The sequence below is a fragment of the Amblyomma mixtum genome, chromosome 6 (genome assembly GCF_055824585.1).
Source record: "Amblyomma mixtum isolate Tamu chromosome 6, ASM5582458v1, whole genome shotgun sequence".
NCBI lineage: Eukaryota > Metazoa > Arthropoda > Arachnida > Ixodida > Ixodidae > Amblyomma > Amblyomma mixtum.
In genome coordinates, this window is record NC_143017.1 from 113,927,188 (window position 1) to 113,942,085 (window position 14,898).

The 14,898-nt window shown below is 49.6% G+C and overlaps 1 protein-coding gene across 4 annotated transcripts in view; it reads right to left on the reverse strand.

The window, feature by feature from the left end:
* The window catches only part of LOC149340091 (uncharacterized), a 46,047-nt gene that overhangs the window by 10,221 nt on the left and 20,928 nt on the right, over positions 1-14,898 (reverse strand). For 3 of the 4 annotated variants that reach the window (XM_089548831.1, XM_089548832.1, XM_089548829.1), the window contains 2 exons: positions 3,283-3,967; positions 149-721 (listed from right to left, as the gene is read on the reverse strand). In XM_089548831.1, coding sequence (XP_089404957.1) covers positions 149-721; positions 3,283-3,967 — 1,258 coding nt within the window. The remainder of the gene's footprint in view (positions 1-148; positions 722-3,282; positions 3,968-14,898) is intronic. The other variant, XM_089548830.1, reaches the window with a different exon arrangement.

Sequence of the window (14,898 nt, forward strand, 5' to 3'; positions counted from 1 at the left end):
GATTTTGTAACTGTGACTTCATTAATAAAAATTTTTTTTTCAAGACCAGTGTCCCCCCTTAAACGTAAAATCGACATCACACAGCACATGGCATTTTTGCGCCTTGCTCCCATCAAAATACCACCCAGAGAAGCTATTGCCCACTTACTTGTTCGCCAGAGTGCTGCCGCTGCTGCTGCTGAGGCTGCTGCTGCTGAGGCTGGTGCTGATGAGGCTGCTGCTGCTGAGGCTGCTGCTGCTGAGGCGGCTGCTGCTGGGACGGCTGCTGATGAGGCGGCTGCTGATGAGGCGGCTGCTGATGAGGCGGCTGCTGATGAGGAGGCTGCTGATGAGGCGGCTGCTGATGAGGCGGCTGCTGATGAGGCGGCTGCTGATGAGGCTTCTGCTGATGAGGCTGCTGCTGTCGCTGCTGCTGTGGCTGATACAATGGCTGCTGCTGTGGCTGCTGCTGTGGCTGATGCTGTGGCTGATGCAATAGCTGATGCAATGGCTGATGAGGTGGCTGATACAGTGGCTCCTGCTGATGTTGCTGGTGCTGATGGAATGGCTGATGTGGCTGGTGCTGATTCTGCTGATGATTCTGCTGCGACTGATGCTGATTCTGCTGCTGGTGTTGCTGATGCTGCTTTTTGCCAGCTGCAGCATGCTGTTGTTGCTGGCTAGTCTTTTGGTGAGGGCGATGCCCCGCATCGCCAGAACCATGTCCACCACCACCGCGAGCCTGCATACAATGACATTGAAGAAAGAGGAGACACCATGAGAAATTGTGAACGCAGTGAAAACAGTATCCTGCTCACAAAGAATTGCCTGTGCTGCACCTTCCCTAACCTTTTTTTCCATTCTGCCTACTTTTTCTCCCAACAAATTAGATGGTTGCAAACGAAAGCAGGACCAGTCAGGAAGCCACGTAAACTGTGCATGGGGCCCCGTTACCAGAAAGGTCACAATGCTGCTTGCCCACATTTAGCACACGAGCAGGAAGACACAGAACAAACCTAAGCTCCGAAAGCTTGAACAAAAATGTATGGGACAAGAGGAGATGAAGGCTTTATGCTTTCTGTTTAACAGTAACGTAAATCCTTTGGACGTTGCCTTCATTTGCCAGAGAATGTGCCCTACAGGGGCACGGTGCACGCCAGGCCATGACCAGAACAGCTCATTGAGAGTTTCTTGGTGCGCACTTGAAGCTGCCCGCAGCAGCTACTTGGCTCTCAATGGAAACAAGAAATGGGACATTTCTTTGCTGAGCCAAACTTAACATAGCAAGGCATGTGAATGAGAAATTGCTTGGAAACTCAGTGCACTTTCATGACCATGAAACAACAATCACTATGACACAATAGGCCCACGCATAAATTTCCTTATGCCCACATCCCCATTGTTTCATTCACTGGCACGAAGTCAACTCGCTCAAACATTCTGCGGCATCCTCAATAACACACTCCTTGACAGTAAATGCTCACACAGTCAAGTCAACTAACAACAAGAATGTCATGCAGCATCTGGCTCTTGGATCTAGAAATTAGCAATGTCAAGTCAGTATATTGTAACGAATAATGCCCCAGAAGCTCCTGTACCAGATCCTTATTTTATGATTAATCCGCTTAAGGTAGATTCACACGAGAGACTGGATCGCGGACCGATCGGTCACGTGACGTCTTAACGCGCGGTCCGCCCGTCCGCGGTGAGCATTTACACAACAGGACAAAATAGCAGACAACAGCGAGGACTAACCCTTGTTCCTAAAGCCCTGCGCAGGCACGCTACTGCCCAGGGCAGCTGTCAATATGGACACCGGGCTGAGGCGTAGTGGCTATGTACTGCTGCTAATGCTGCACTGTTTTGCCAAAGCATTGCCGTGCTCGCTGTCGCACTCAACATGACATAAAACGAAGCTGTTAGCGACCCTCTACAGTGCAAGCAATCAAGCTTACTGCAATGAGAACTACATAAACACGCCACACTCAAACTATGGAAGGCAACCACCCGGATTGCTGCCTTCATGCTCCTTGTACAACTCAAAAGCTAAAGCTTATACAGCGTAACATGTAATCACGCTAAAACTCTAGACGAAAGAAAAAAATTCCTTCAAGTGACTGAACTGTGCAGCCCCAAAGTTAACACATCAAGTGTCGCACAGTTTTGACAAGCCGTCACAGTAATTTCAATACAAAACCAGAGTGGATGAAAAGACTGCCTGAAAGACTATAAAATGACTTTAAACTACAGACTAGTGCGACTGCAAAATAGAAATGGCTGTCACACAATACTAACAAGCTACTGCAATCTGAGACTGAGTAACAGACACATTAGTACTACGTGTAAAATACAAACATCGTACTAAAATGATCGCGACATGGAACGGTGCGATGCTCATTTGAGTGCGCTTCGCGGCTGTGCAAGAGAGTCCCGTAAAGCTGTTTGTTGCTTTCCTCCAGCGTTTCAGTGTGATATCATGTCGCACTGTGCATGCCTGGGTACAAGAAGAATAGCTAGAGAACTTTCGTCAAGGGAAATAATTAAGAAAAGAAAGTGCCGTTTGTGGAAGATCCCAGCTGTGAAACGGCCTCCTAGTCATATCACAAATAGCTGCTCATGGACCGAAGCGGAGCCGCAGGAATCAGTGATGTAGGGTTGCGTCATGCCCACCTTCGATTTCGTCCGCCATGTGAATCTACCTTTACTGGAAACTTCGGAATACAACCAAAAAAAATGCCTCATGACAGCCGTGTTCATGAACGGGCTTCAAATGGGCCTTTCCATTCTCAAACCGGGGCACAAACTGAGGTTATGCCTGTCTGTCACAGCAGGCGGCGTATGAAGCTGCCCTATTCCGAAGTCAACCATTCAAAGCAGCTTGGTGCAACATTCCAGCTTTTTATCACTATGGCACCAGAAATCTTGTCTGCTGTACTGTAGTTTAGTGCAAATGGCATGCAGGCAGCAGACTCAGTTATTTTTCTTTTTTTCAGCAATTCAAAAAAAAAAAAACTGATTGACACCCTTTCCACTGCTCAATAATTTCAAGGTACCACTGATTATGAAAGACAGTTATGGGGACAGAGATTTCAGAAGCCAAACAATTTTCTGATTAATTCTTCACAACTAACTTGTTGGTGAGCTCGAGACCAAATGACCCCCTTGACCCAGCATTTTTCCATCGCTGACCACTATGCACGTAACCAGACATTGTGCAGTCTTCGAAGTCAGGAGGTGATCCCCTCTGAAAATTTCTGCTGGACTGAGCTGCTATTTCGGAGCACACAGGGCACAGCGACTTACCGATTTCGGTGGCCTTGGCGGACGCCCTTGAGGCGGGTGCTGGCACTGGAAGACAGAATTGCTGGCACTAAAGTCACCACCTTCACGAGAAGGCGGAGCCATGGGTGGGATAACCGGGGGTGGGGGCACACTGATTGAGGTCACTGCAGGTGGGGCCACAACAGGTGGAGCCAATGGGGACCCAACTGAGGTGGGTGTAAATGGAGGCCATAGGGGTGGTGGTGGAAGCAGCAAGGGCGAGCCCTCAAGCGAAGGCGCGGCCGAGCGGACTGCTGCGCAGGTCCTCTGGAGTTCCACCATGCTCTGCGCCAGCAGAGGCATGTAGCGACTGCACAGCGAGAGCCACTGGTCAAAGCTCACAGTGGGCTCCGCACCCGATGTCTGCGGTGGTGGTGGTGCCGAGGGTGGCGCTAGCAGAGGTGGTGGTGGTGGTGGCGGCGCACCTCCAGACGTCAGGCGTCGAGCGTCTATGCTGCCCACAATGTTCATACCATTGTGCATCATTGGCACAGATGGGGCCTCATTGGCCATCCCCGAGTGGTGCTCAACACCTCGGTCCCTCGTGGAACCCCAGCCTCGGCGTGGAGGGCGCGACGCTGCTCCTCGGCGGTTCCCACCGCCTCCACGCGCCTCCCACCGTGACTGCTCCAGGGCCTGGCGCAGTTGCTCCTCCTCGGCGATGCTGCTGCCACATGACAGTGAACACTTCAGCAAAGACGCAACAAACACTGAAAGCTTTGTGACAAGCTCCATCCGCAGAAGGCTCATAAACCTTTCACTACATGTCACATGGTCGCACAAGTGCGCAACCAGCTGTACTGTGGGCTTTACGTGTACCTGTCCTCAATCTGCTCAGCTTCACAGCATTGAAAGTAGAACCGAAAGTACAACCCACTACACAGACATCAGGCACCAATCTTTCGGACTCCAATAATTCGGACCTCACTGAGGCACCGTCACACATATGATAGGAATGTGTATACAGTCAAAACTCAATTTAACGAAACCCGATTTAATGAAAGCCCCGATTTAACGAAGATCTCCTAATTCCCCCTCAAACACCCATAGGGTTCAGTGCTTTGACTAACCCAAAATAACGAAACCGATTCCGTGATCTTTCCCGATTTAACGAACCTTTCTTCGAGACATAAAGGTGAAAAGGTTAATTTTTGGTCTATTTTGTAGAGAGCACCCGAAAATTTATTGATTGCGAGAAAGCGGTAACAGCGCGGAGCACCTTCTTCCCGCTTTTTTCAAACTGCGCGGCGCAAAACGAGAGCTGTAATGTTGAGTTGAGTTCACCGGATGGTGCCAGCGGTAAAAAAGTTTCGTGCCACATTTAATAGATGGCACTGTTGCAGTTCAGAGTGTTTCTTTTTTTTGTGTGTGTGTATGTGTGTTGTGCTCTGTGTTCGCTCACCGTCGTCGTCGTGCAGATATTTCCCCGTGCCTTTGAGCACATGTCTTTGTCAAGCTTAGCTTGCTGTCCCTCCAGTCAGTCTAGCCTTGCTATCATGAACGCGGACGTGGTGTGTGCGAGCAAGCGTGCCGCTAACCCTCCTGACTAGCAGATGGAGACCTCCAAGAAACGAAAAAGGCTTACGCTGGACGAGAAAGCGGACATAATTCGTGCTGTGACAAGTGGACAGAAGAAATGTTACGTGGCTGCAGCACATGGCATTCCAGCGAGTACTCTCTCTACAAAAGGGAAAGATGACATCCTCCGCGCCACTTCGTCGGGGAATCTTTCGCGCAAAAAAACGCTGAAGACTACTCCCCAAGGCAAAATGGAAGAGGCCCTCTTCACACAGTTTATGGATTTGTGGGCGAAGGATATTCCCATGAGTGGAGACCTGCTCCAACAAAAAGCTCGCGCTTTCACGTGCTTGCTGGGCGACAACGAATTCAAGGAAAGTCCCGGCTGGCTGTCGCTCTTCAAAGAATGACACGGCATTGTCGGGAAAGTGCTCAGCGGTGAAGCAAGCAGCGTAAGCATGGCTGTAGTCGGCAACTGGCAGTCTGAAAACGTGCCCTACATTCTGGGAAAATATGCCCCAGAGACATCCACAACGCCGATGAGAGCGGTCTCTTCTACCAAATGCTGCCTAAAAAAACACTAACTGAAGGGGCAGGCGTGCCACGGCGGCAAACACAGCAAACACAGGCTGAATCTCTTGCTGTGCATCAACATGGACGGTACCGACAAACGAGACCCGCTTGTCACCGGAAAGAGTGCTATGCCGCGATGCTTTAAAGGCACCAAAAAGCTTCTTGTAAAGTATGTTGCCAACTCAAAGGCTTGAATGTCGTGTGCTATTTTCGCTACATGGCTTAAGGAATTTGACAGCAACATGTGTCGCCAGAAAAGGAAAGTGTACCTATTACTAGATAACTGCACGGCCCACTACGTGGCAGAGGTCGAGCTGACCAGCGTGGAGCTTCGCTACTTCCTCCCAAACGCAACGTCTGTGGTTCAGCCCTTGGATCAAGGAATAATTAACAGCATTAAGTGCACATACAATCGTCGAGTCGTCGACGCTTGTATGTAATAGATATTTTTATGGCGGTTGAGCTGGTGGTGGTGACTTGGAGAGCATTGAGGCCGTCGATAGTCGGCCTTTTTCATTTTCCTGTGCTGCCATCTCGCGTACAACGCTCGAAGCTCACTGGAAGGGTACTGTGCGCCCGACCCGGCCAGACTGAGTGCCACGACGGAGCACGTTTTGTTTTGTTGGAATCTGTCGACGATAGCGTGTCCTGGGCAGCACCTGGTATCTGAAGGATTTTTAGGGCTGACTTATGGCTGGTGCGAAGTCCGAGGCAGGCTGCTGTGCCCACCGAAGAGCAAATTCTTCAGTATCTCCGATCATCCGGCATGCGATGTGATCACCAGCTAAGCAAGGGCCGCCACTTCGAAGATGAAGGCTACATTTGGAACGTAATGGTCAATGAAATATCCCCAATCATTTCCCATTTATTGGCGGTAGTGCTGCTTAGCTTTATCAAATGTATGTGCTCGTATGTGCTTGCTAGTGTTCAATTCCATTTTGCAGTGTTTTAATGTAGGAACAGATGAAATGGCCACATTTTCGCCTCAAGTGTCCGCTATTTTTTCTTCCGTTCCACTGTCCGCCCGTCTGTAGGGATCCGTAGGGTTGTGCACGCTGCAAAACTTTTAGCGATAACTTAAATATGCCCTATTCAGTTTTTGCCCTACCGGGATACAATCTTAAACCCATTTTTGGTGACGAACTGAAAGCATGTGAGGCTACCGCCGCAGTGCACCTTTGCTTGTTTCTTGAAAAACAGTTGCCTGCGATGAGCGCACACCATGGTATTGATACGTAGACTTAAACGTCTGACACAAGGGCTGCGTGGAACGCTTCAGTGAAGGGCTCCATATTAATATATGCGACTTGGACTTATTTCACGTGCCCTGACATACACAGCACACTAGTGCTTTTCTATTTCGCCTCCACTGAAATGTGGCTGTCGTGGTCTGCATCGAAACCGCGATCTTGAGATCAGCGACCGGAAGTCTGGGTGCTGCGGTGCCATCTGAGGCCTTCCTGCCCATGAATAAAAAATTTTGTCATACACTGCTCACGCATTTAACCACAGTACCTCGTCTGTGCCTGTCACAAAGTGATTCCTGCACAGTCTCGACGTGCTAGACGGTGCCCAAGGGCGGCCACGATCGTCGAGCTGGCGAACTGCTTTTATCCACGCTTCGCGTCGAAGGCGGTCCCGGGAAGCGTTCGGAAAGCGAAAAAACCCAACTTTGCTTCCTTTTACACCATGGGCATCGCAGCCTTATGCAACACATGTCATAGGCCTCGCCAAACGCATCGTGCTGAGCGCCCAATGGCTGCAGCAACGCACCCTGCGTAGGAACCCGGTTAGTTTACACTTCCAGTATGTTTCGCGACAATGCCGCCAGGGGAAGGGCGCATGCGCAGTCGCACCGTGAAAAAGGCGGATTGTCAACTGCTTCGGGGCTGCCGGTCTTGGTACACTAGGCCCTGAAACTACCGAAGCTGGTCCGGACTGCGCAAGCGCCGTGCACGAGGATGAAGATGCCTGGGAACACCTTCACTCAGTGGAAGAAGTGCCCATAGGCATAAGTTTCTCCCACTACGTGAAAGCCGACGCAAACGCAGTCACAACAGAAGTTTTGACTGATGCCGATCTGTTGCAGCTTGCAGGAAGCGTGAAGGGAGTGGAGGCTGAAGACACTGATGACGACCTTGCAGGTGCCGAAGCTCCCATGCAGACACCGGGTCAGGTGATGGATGCTTTCGATCTGCTGCGGCATTTTGCCGGAGCACACGAGGGGATGGAAGACGCGCTGGACGCACTTCAGACCTACGAGAAATCAGTGCGGCCATTGCTCACAAAACGCACGCAAGCAAAGATCACCGACTTCTTTGCTGGAAAGTAAATTTGTAGTCCTCTCGGGGCTTTCTTGTTGACTAACAATTTTTGTTGTTTCATTTCACATGCGCTAGTGGCGCCAGTAGTGTCCGCGGTCCACAGTTTCATTTTTGGAGCATTTACGCTTCACAAATATGATGCTGCGGTAGCTTTCTGGATGCCAGCATACCATATACAGTCAAGCCCACTTATAACAATATTCAAGTGCCATGGAAATACCATTGTTATAACCAGTAATTGTTATAACAGGGTTAAGCTGAAAAAAAAAAAGAAAATATGACAAACTTCAGATCATTTATCGACAGTAAACACCTGGAGGGGTTTGATTGTTCTAATACCTGTAGAAGCTCATTAATTCGAACTTCACGGGACCGGAAAAATGTTCACCGTTCACCAATGACCAAAGCACCGCCATTACTGCACTAGCGGGAGCTTCGCGCACCTCCTTGTCACAGGAATCAAGCTGGCTTTCCGGAAGCGATTCTTATGGGAAATTCAAGAAGCATGCAGAACCAAGGGTGTGGTGACAGCTCACAAGAAAAAAACCGCGCTGGCTGCACGCACACGCACTGCACCGACGGAATGGGAGTACGCATGGTGCGTGTAGCCAATGCAGCAATGCAGCAGCTCGCCTGATGCGATGACGCCTGCCTCTGGGACACGTGAAATTTGGGAAGCGGGGACTGTGGGGAAGTTAGCGAAGAACAGCAGAAGATGGGACAACGTACACGCTGCTGGTGCCAGCTGTAGCTCAGAGTGTAAAAACAAAGAAAAACGCATCTGCGCATTTTTTTCTGCGAGCGGCGCACCTCTCAGAAATGTTAATAATGGACTGCTCCGCCAAGGCTCCCTACCATGCTCGAAACTTTCTTCTCTGCGTGGGCCTTTTGCTCAGGGGAACGCATTAACGGGTTCTTTTGCTTTCGTGTTGTCGCTGCGCCGGCTTAGTCCATTGATCAGCCCCACACGCACGCACTTTTGTGTTGTAAGCATGGTTTTGCTGGTGTGGCCGTAGCATTTTCTGGTTTGTTTTTTTCGTAATGGTTGACACTCAGCTACCAGATTTAATTGTTATAACCAATAATGTGCCTTGACAGCATTGCTATAAGCAGTTTATTTTACCACAGAACACATGGTAAAGCTGATGGTGCCACGACTGACCATTGTTATATCCAATATATTGTTATAACCAGCATTGTTATAAGTGGGCCTGACTGTAATCGAATGTACCGAATTATGTGCCCAGGAAATGCCTCACTCAATTTAACGAAGCTCCCGATTTAACAAAATAATTCACAGCTCCCCTCAACTTCGTTAAATCGAGTTTTAACTGTAGCTAGCTGGATTGCTGCGGAATGGGATGGCATCCTGGAAAGCTTGGTTGCATGCATGCTTCAGAAGTGCAGCATTTGCAATGCACTTGATATCACCAAATATTGTGCATTGTATGAAGAGGGGAGTGATAAGAAGGTCAGAGATGGTGAGGACAAGTGAGCAGGAGCAGGTTCAAGGAAATAAATGCCGTTTGCGTGCTGCCCTTGCTGTCGTTTTTAATAGTTTTTTTTGGCTGGCTTACACAACACACACATTGCTCATCACTCAACATGCCATGCTCTCAAATTTTCCCATTGTTGTTGGCTACCTGCAGAGCATAATCACAGATGTCCCCCATGAGTGATTCTGCTGAGGTTGTTGCAATTTCGACAGTCATGAATTGCTTCCTGTGGGTTCAGAGTGAAAAATAATTGAGATACGTGCCACCGAACTATAGTCTGTCACTTGCCAACTACCGTATTTACTCGCATAATAGGCGCACTTTTTTTTTTTTCAAGAAATCCGGCTCAAAGTTCGGGGTGCGCCTATTATGCGGGGTAAAATTTCCAGAAATTTTTCAACTAACAAAAATTAAACATACCGCATAAACAAAACATTCGTCCGACCTAAACTAGAATTCGCATCAGCAGTATGGGATCCTCATCAATCTAACCTTTCTATAATCCTTGAAAAAGTTCAAAACCACGCTATCCGTTTTATTTATTGTGATTACTCTTACTATACTAGCGTGTCCTCTTTAAAATCCAGAGCATCCTTGCCTACCCTTGAAACTAGAAGAAAAATATCTCGACTATGCCTATTCCACAAGTTCTATCATTCACCTTTAGGATCATCTATCATATCAACAGCTCATCTTCCTTCTAGCCGCAACAACCACATCAGGACTGTATACCCACCCGCTGCAAGAACTACATCTCATTTCCGTTCTTTTTTGTCATATCATCTCAGGACTGGAACGATCTGCCGCCGGAAGCCATACTCATCGTCAACTGCATCAACTTCAAGAAAAAGACTGAGGCCATCCTTATGTAATCAGTAATCTTTATGCATCCTGATCTTTATGTACTCTGTAATCTTTATATAATCTGCATGTAATCCGCCCATCCCTCATGTAATGCCCCACAACCGGGGCCTTTGAGGTAATAAATAAATAAATAAATAAACACACCCGTGTACGAGCCGCACCGTTTTCCCAAAGGAAACATTAAAAAAAAGAGATCCGTGTAAGGGCCCCACCGAAACTTCCCACAACCCATGCAGGCATAGCCTTCGAAATGCACACACCGTGGCCTCCGCGATCGGCTCTGGCTGCGAGCAACGGGTGCTTGATTACGGAGGCCTCACGCGCGCACAGGAGCTTACAGGGGCCGCCCACGGATGACGCCTGAGACCAAGGTCATCATAATCACCAACTTTTTTTCTCTGCCACGAGCTTTCGCTATCCATATCGGCATCAGCATCACCAGCTCCAGTTTTTTTGTGGCTGTCAAAGGCCCGGGATCTGAGGTAGCCAGTTAGTCCATCGCAGTTGTGGCTTTCGTGTGCTGCCGCCGAGCATTGCTATTTTAGCACGACGGGCTAGTACCTTAATTGCTACACTGCTGGGAGTTTTCTGTCGAACACGGCAAGCGTGCGGCAGGCCAGAAATTCGATGTGGCCAAGAAGTGCGGTAGTTGCGAGTGCGGCGTGCCAAATTTTTTCGTTTTCGACTCCTATCGCTGAGGTTTTCGTGGGCCTAATACCCCTGTCACACAGGCATTTTGAAGGCCCTCGAACTGATAGTCTATCGACTCGAAGGCAATCGAGCACTGCTACACGGCCAGTTTGAATAGCCATGGAGTCAATAGTCTATCGAGTCAGCGGAGCAGCCCGGAACTCTGTCGAGAATTCGAGGGCCTTCGAGCGTTGCCCAAGGTTGCTAGCATTGCTTCGAACAGCACCGATGAGGACTTTCGTGCACGATACATCAGCATGAACAAACATTATTCTCTCAAACTTGCAGGCACCGACTACCTTGCAGGCACCGACAGCGCCACAGATGCCACGTCGGCAGTGAGAGTTGACAGCCAAAGAAATCGCATCTCACAATCGCTGACAGCGCCACTTCAGCAGCGGCGCGATGGAATGTTGCTTTTGTCCTTTTGAGTCTTTTGCGTTTTAGTGTTAGCCGTGCGTGGTCGTCGTGACGATTTGTGGAGGCTGCGTCGGTGGTTGTGTCAAGTGTGGTGCGCGGGCGTGCGTAGTGCTGTAATGGCGGTGAACGCGAAAAAAAGAGCAGCGCTGACGTTAAAGACCAAGCTCGAGATTATTCAGCATGTCGAGAACGGCAAAAAGAAGTGCGTTCTTGCGAACTTATTTGCAATCCCAAGCAGCTCTTTGAGTACAATTTTGAAGAAGAAAGATGCCATCAAGGCACAAGCACAAAAGAGCACACGAACAAGTGCACATCGTCTTTGGCCCCCTGTGTTTAGCGACATGGAGAAGGCGCTCTACAAATGGTTTTTGGATATCAGAGCTCGAAACATACCGGTTTCGGGACCGATGCTTCAACAAAGAGCGAAAGACTTTGCCTGTATCCTTAATGCCGAAAACTTTGTCGCCAGCTCCGGATAGCTGCAAACGTTCAAGGCACGCTATGACATCGTAGGCAAAATGATCTCTGGCGAAAGTGAGACGGTCAACTGCGAGAGCATCAAAAAGTGGTTGGAAGAGGAGTGGCCACAAATCCTTGCAAAATATCAGCCCAAGGACATCTTTAATGCAGACGAAACGGGCCTACTTTGGCAAATGCTACCCAGGCTTACCCTTGACGCGCGCGGAGAGCTGTGCCATGGCGGGAAGCAAGGAAAGGCCCGGATCACTGTATTGCTTGCCGCCAACATGGACGGCACTGTGAAGCTGCAACCCTTCGTCATCGTAGATGTTGGATGACGCGAGAACTTTTCGCGAAGTGGCTGCAAGCTTGGGACTGCGAGCTTGAGCGCGAGGGTCGCAAAGTGTGCGTCCTCGTTGATAACTGTACCGCACACAACACAGATGTCGCACTCAATAACATTGAAGTCCGCTTTCTTCCGCCTAACTCTACGGCCAAGCTGCAGCCTTTAGATCAAGGCGTCATCAGGGCCTTCAAGGCAGTTTACAAGAGGAGACTGATTGACACTCTTCTCGTGAGGCTTCGTATGAAGCAGGGCTTAAAGATCGACTTGCTGGGAGCAATCCAGATGCTCAAAGCGGCATGCGACAACGTGGAAGGTGAAACGATTGCCAACTGCTTTCGGCACGCAGGTTTTGTTCCGACGGAGGCCCGTGCATCAAGTGACGATGGTGACGATCCCGACGAAGCAGAAGCAGAGCTCCGCGAGCTCGATGAGGCCTGGAACGATTTTTCGCGTCTTGTTAGTGACATGCCCGCAACAATGACTATTGAAGACTTTGTAGGTGGCGACGATATCGCAGCGACCACGGCTGTACTGACGGAAGTCGAAATCACTGCGGAAGTCTCTGAACATCCCGCAGACGAAGCTCACGCTGACGCCGCAGACGATGAGAACATTCCGAGTTCACAAGAAGCGCTTGCTGCCTTGGATTTACTGCGCCGCCACTGCAGTACTATTGAGGGCAGTGGGTTTGCCCTTGTTGAGTGTTTGCAAACTGTGGAACAGGGCGTGATACGGAATGCGATCAACGCAAAAAAGCAGGCCGCGATAACGCAGTTCTTTGCGCCTAAATAAATGGACGTGACCCAAGTAAGCACTCTCAGAGTCGCTGTGTCTTCTCTGATTGAATTTTGCTGCTCTTGCATGTATTTTGTACGAAATTTTATATTACGAATTATTGATATAGCGAACTATTTTCCGATTTTTTAACTGTTCGTTATAACGAGGTTTCACTGTAATCGTTTCCGTCCTGACAATCAGATGGCGCCCCTAGAGGCTGAGTTTATTTTCGCGTCTGTGCTAGCATACGCTGAACTAAAGGTGGGAATGCGCCTGTGTTTAGCGCACGTAAGCATGCATACACTGGTACGTATACAGCATAAATTTATGTCCTTTTCTCACTGTATCTGTGTACGCCGCAAGCGGCGACGTGGTGAGCAAAAGCGATAGACAGCAGCTGCGCGGCAGTTTCACCTCGCCCGGGCGTCAACAGATGAGAACAAGTCCTAGTTTTTGCGGCGAGCGATAGCCCTTCACTTTTTTTTTTGGACAAGTGTGAACGCGCCTTATGACTGCAGAAAAGTGTATTTCAACGTTTAGTCAGGTTTTATAGCAATATTTTTTGTATTTGTGCGAAACCGAACGGAGCGATTGTAGCGCTACACGAGCTTGGCGTAAGACGCGAGAACCATTTCAATGGCCATTCAGATTTGCCGTGTAGTAGCGCCACAACTCCCTCGAGTTCGATGGTGATCGAAAATCTCGAAGGCCCTCGACTCGATGGCCATTGAAACTGGCCGTGTGACAGGGGTATAAGTCGGGAAGGTGTCCGGCTGCAGATGAAGCTTTCCAAACAGACGTTTAAAGTGAGCATCCCTGAAAACTCTGCGCGGCTGTTCCATGCTATGTTGTATGTGCTGTGGGTCTGCAGCAGCTGCAACGACAACAGCAATACAGTAGAACCCCGCTGTTACGTTCCTCACTGCTGCGTTTTCCCGGCTGTTACGTCGTTTTCTTCGGGTCCCGGCACAGCTTCCATAGGATCCAATGTATTGGGAACCCCGCTGTTACGTCGTAGCCGAGGAAACGATCCCGCATGATACGTCGCAACCGGGCACCCCGAACCCGCCCGGGCAATGCGCGCCAACCGGCATTTTGATTTTTGACGAGTCTTGGCCAGGCTTGGCTACGGAACTGGCTGCAAGAAGCCGCACGCGAGTTGGAGAGGCCGCCACTAGATGGTTATCTGCCTCGCGAACGCCGAATGCCGAGATCTTTATCGTGGGAGGTGGTGACGAGGAGGCGCGCGGCTGCGGTCGCTTATCTGTTTTTCTCAGCCAGCGTCCGCTTCGGCGGATGCAGTTGTTGCGACGCGCGTCTTTTCTTTTCTTTCACTCTTTCTTTTTATCTTTTAACTCTCCTCTATCTGCAAGTGACAGCGGTGGTGGCTCCGCTGGAGCCAGTCGGCAGGCCTGTGCAATTTCCTTTTTATCCTTCTCTCAGTCGCAACAACAGCGTGCTTTGATGGCGGATAGCGTTGCGTAAGCGGAAGGCGCTTCCCCTTGAGGAAAAGCTGGACGTACTAAACGCAGTCGACAGGCCTACGCGGAGCAGCGCGGCGAGCAGCCTACGAACATTTCAGTGCTTGACGCTGTGCACAACGTCGCTTCAGCGTGGACTGCAGTGAGCGCGTGAACTGCACAGCACTGCTGCGTGCAGTGTGGCCGCACCGCAAAGCGACGCTGACAGCAATGCGGCCTTTGCTATTGAGAAACGCGTTGTTCTTTCCAGCGAGCGAAAGAAACTGCAATCCACTATTCTTGGTTTTTTAAAGTCCTAGGGTCAATTTGCGGAAATAAATTGTTTAAAGTCAAAGCTGCACTGTTTTTATTAATTTTCGGTGCTTTCCTCACTGTTGCGTTTTCCCGGCTGTTACGTTTTTTTTTTCCCGGTCCGGTGAAAAACGTATGAACGGGGTTCTACTGTAGTGAGGACTAGTAGTCAGTTCAGCAAAAACTTAGTTAAAATAAAAATTAAGGGGGGGGGGGGTAAATACAGTACTGATAACAGTGCTAAGTTCGGGGTGCGCCTATTATGCGTGGAAATAAAAAAAAATGGGTTTTTCGCAACCAAACTGGGGATGCGGCTATTATGCGAGTAGATACGGTATAGCTGCTGGTGGGAAGCCTGC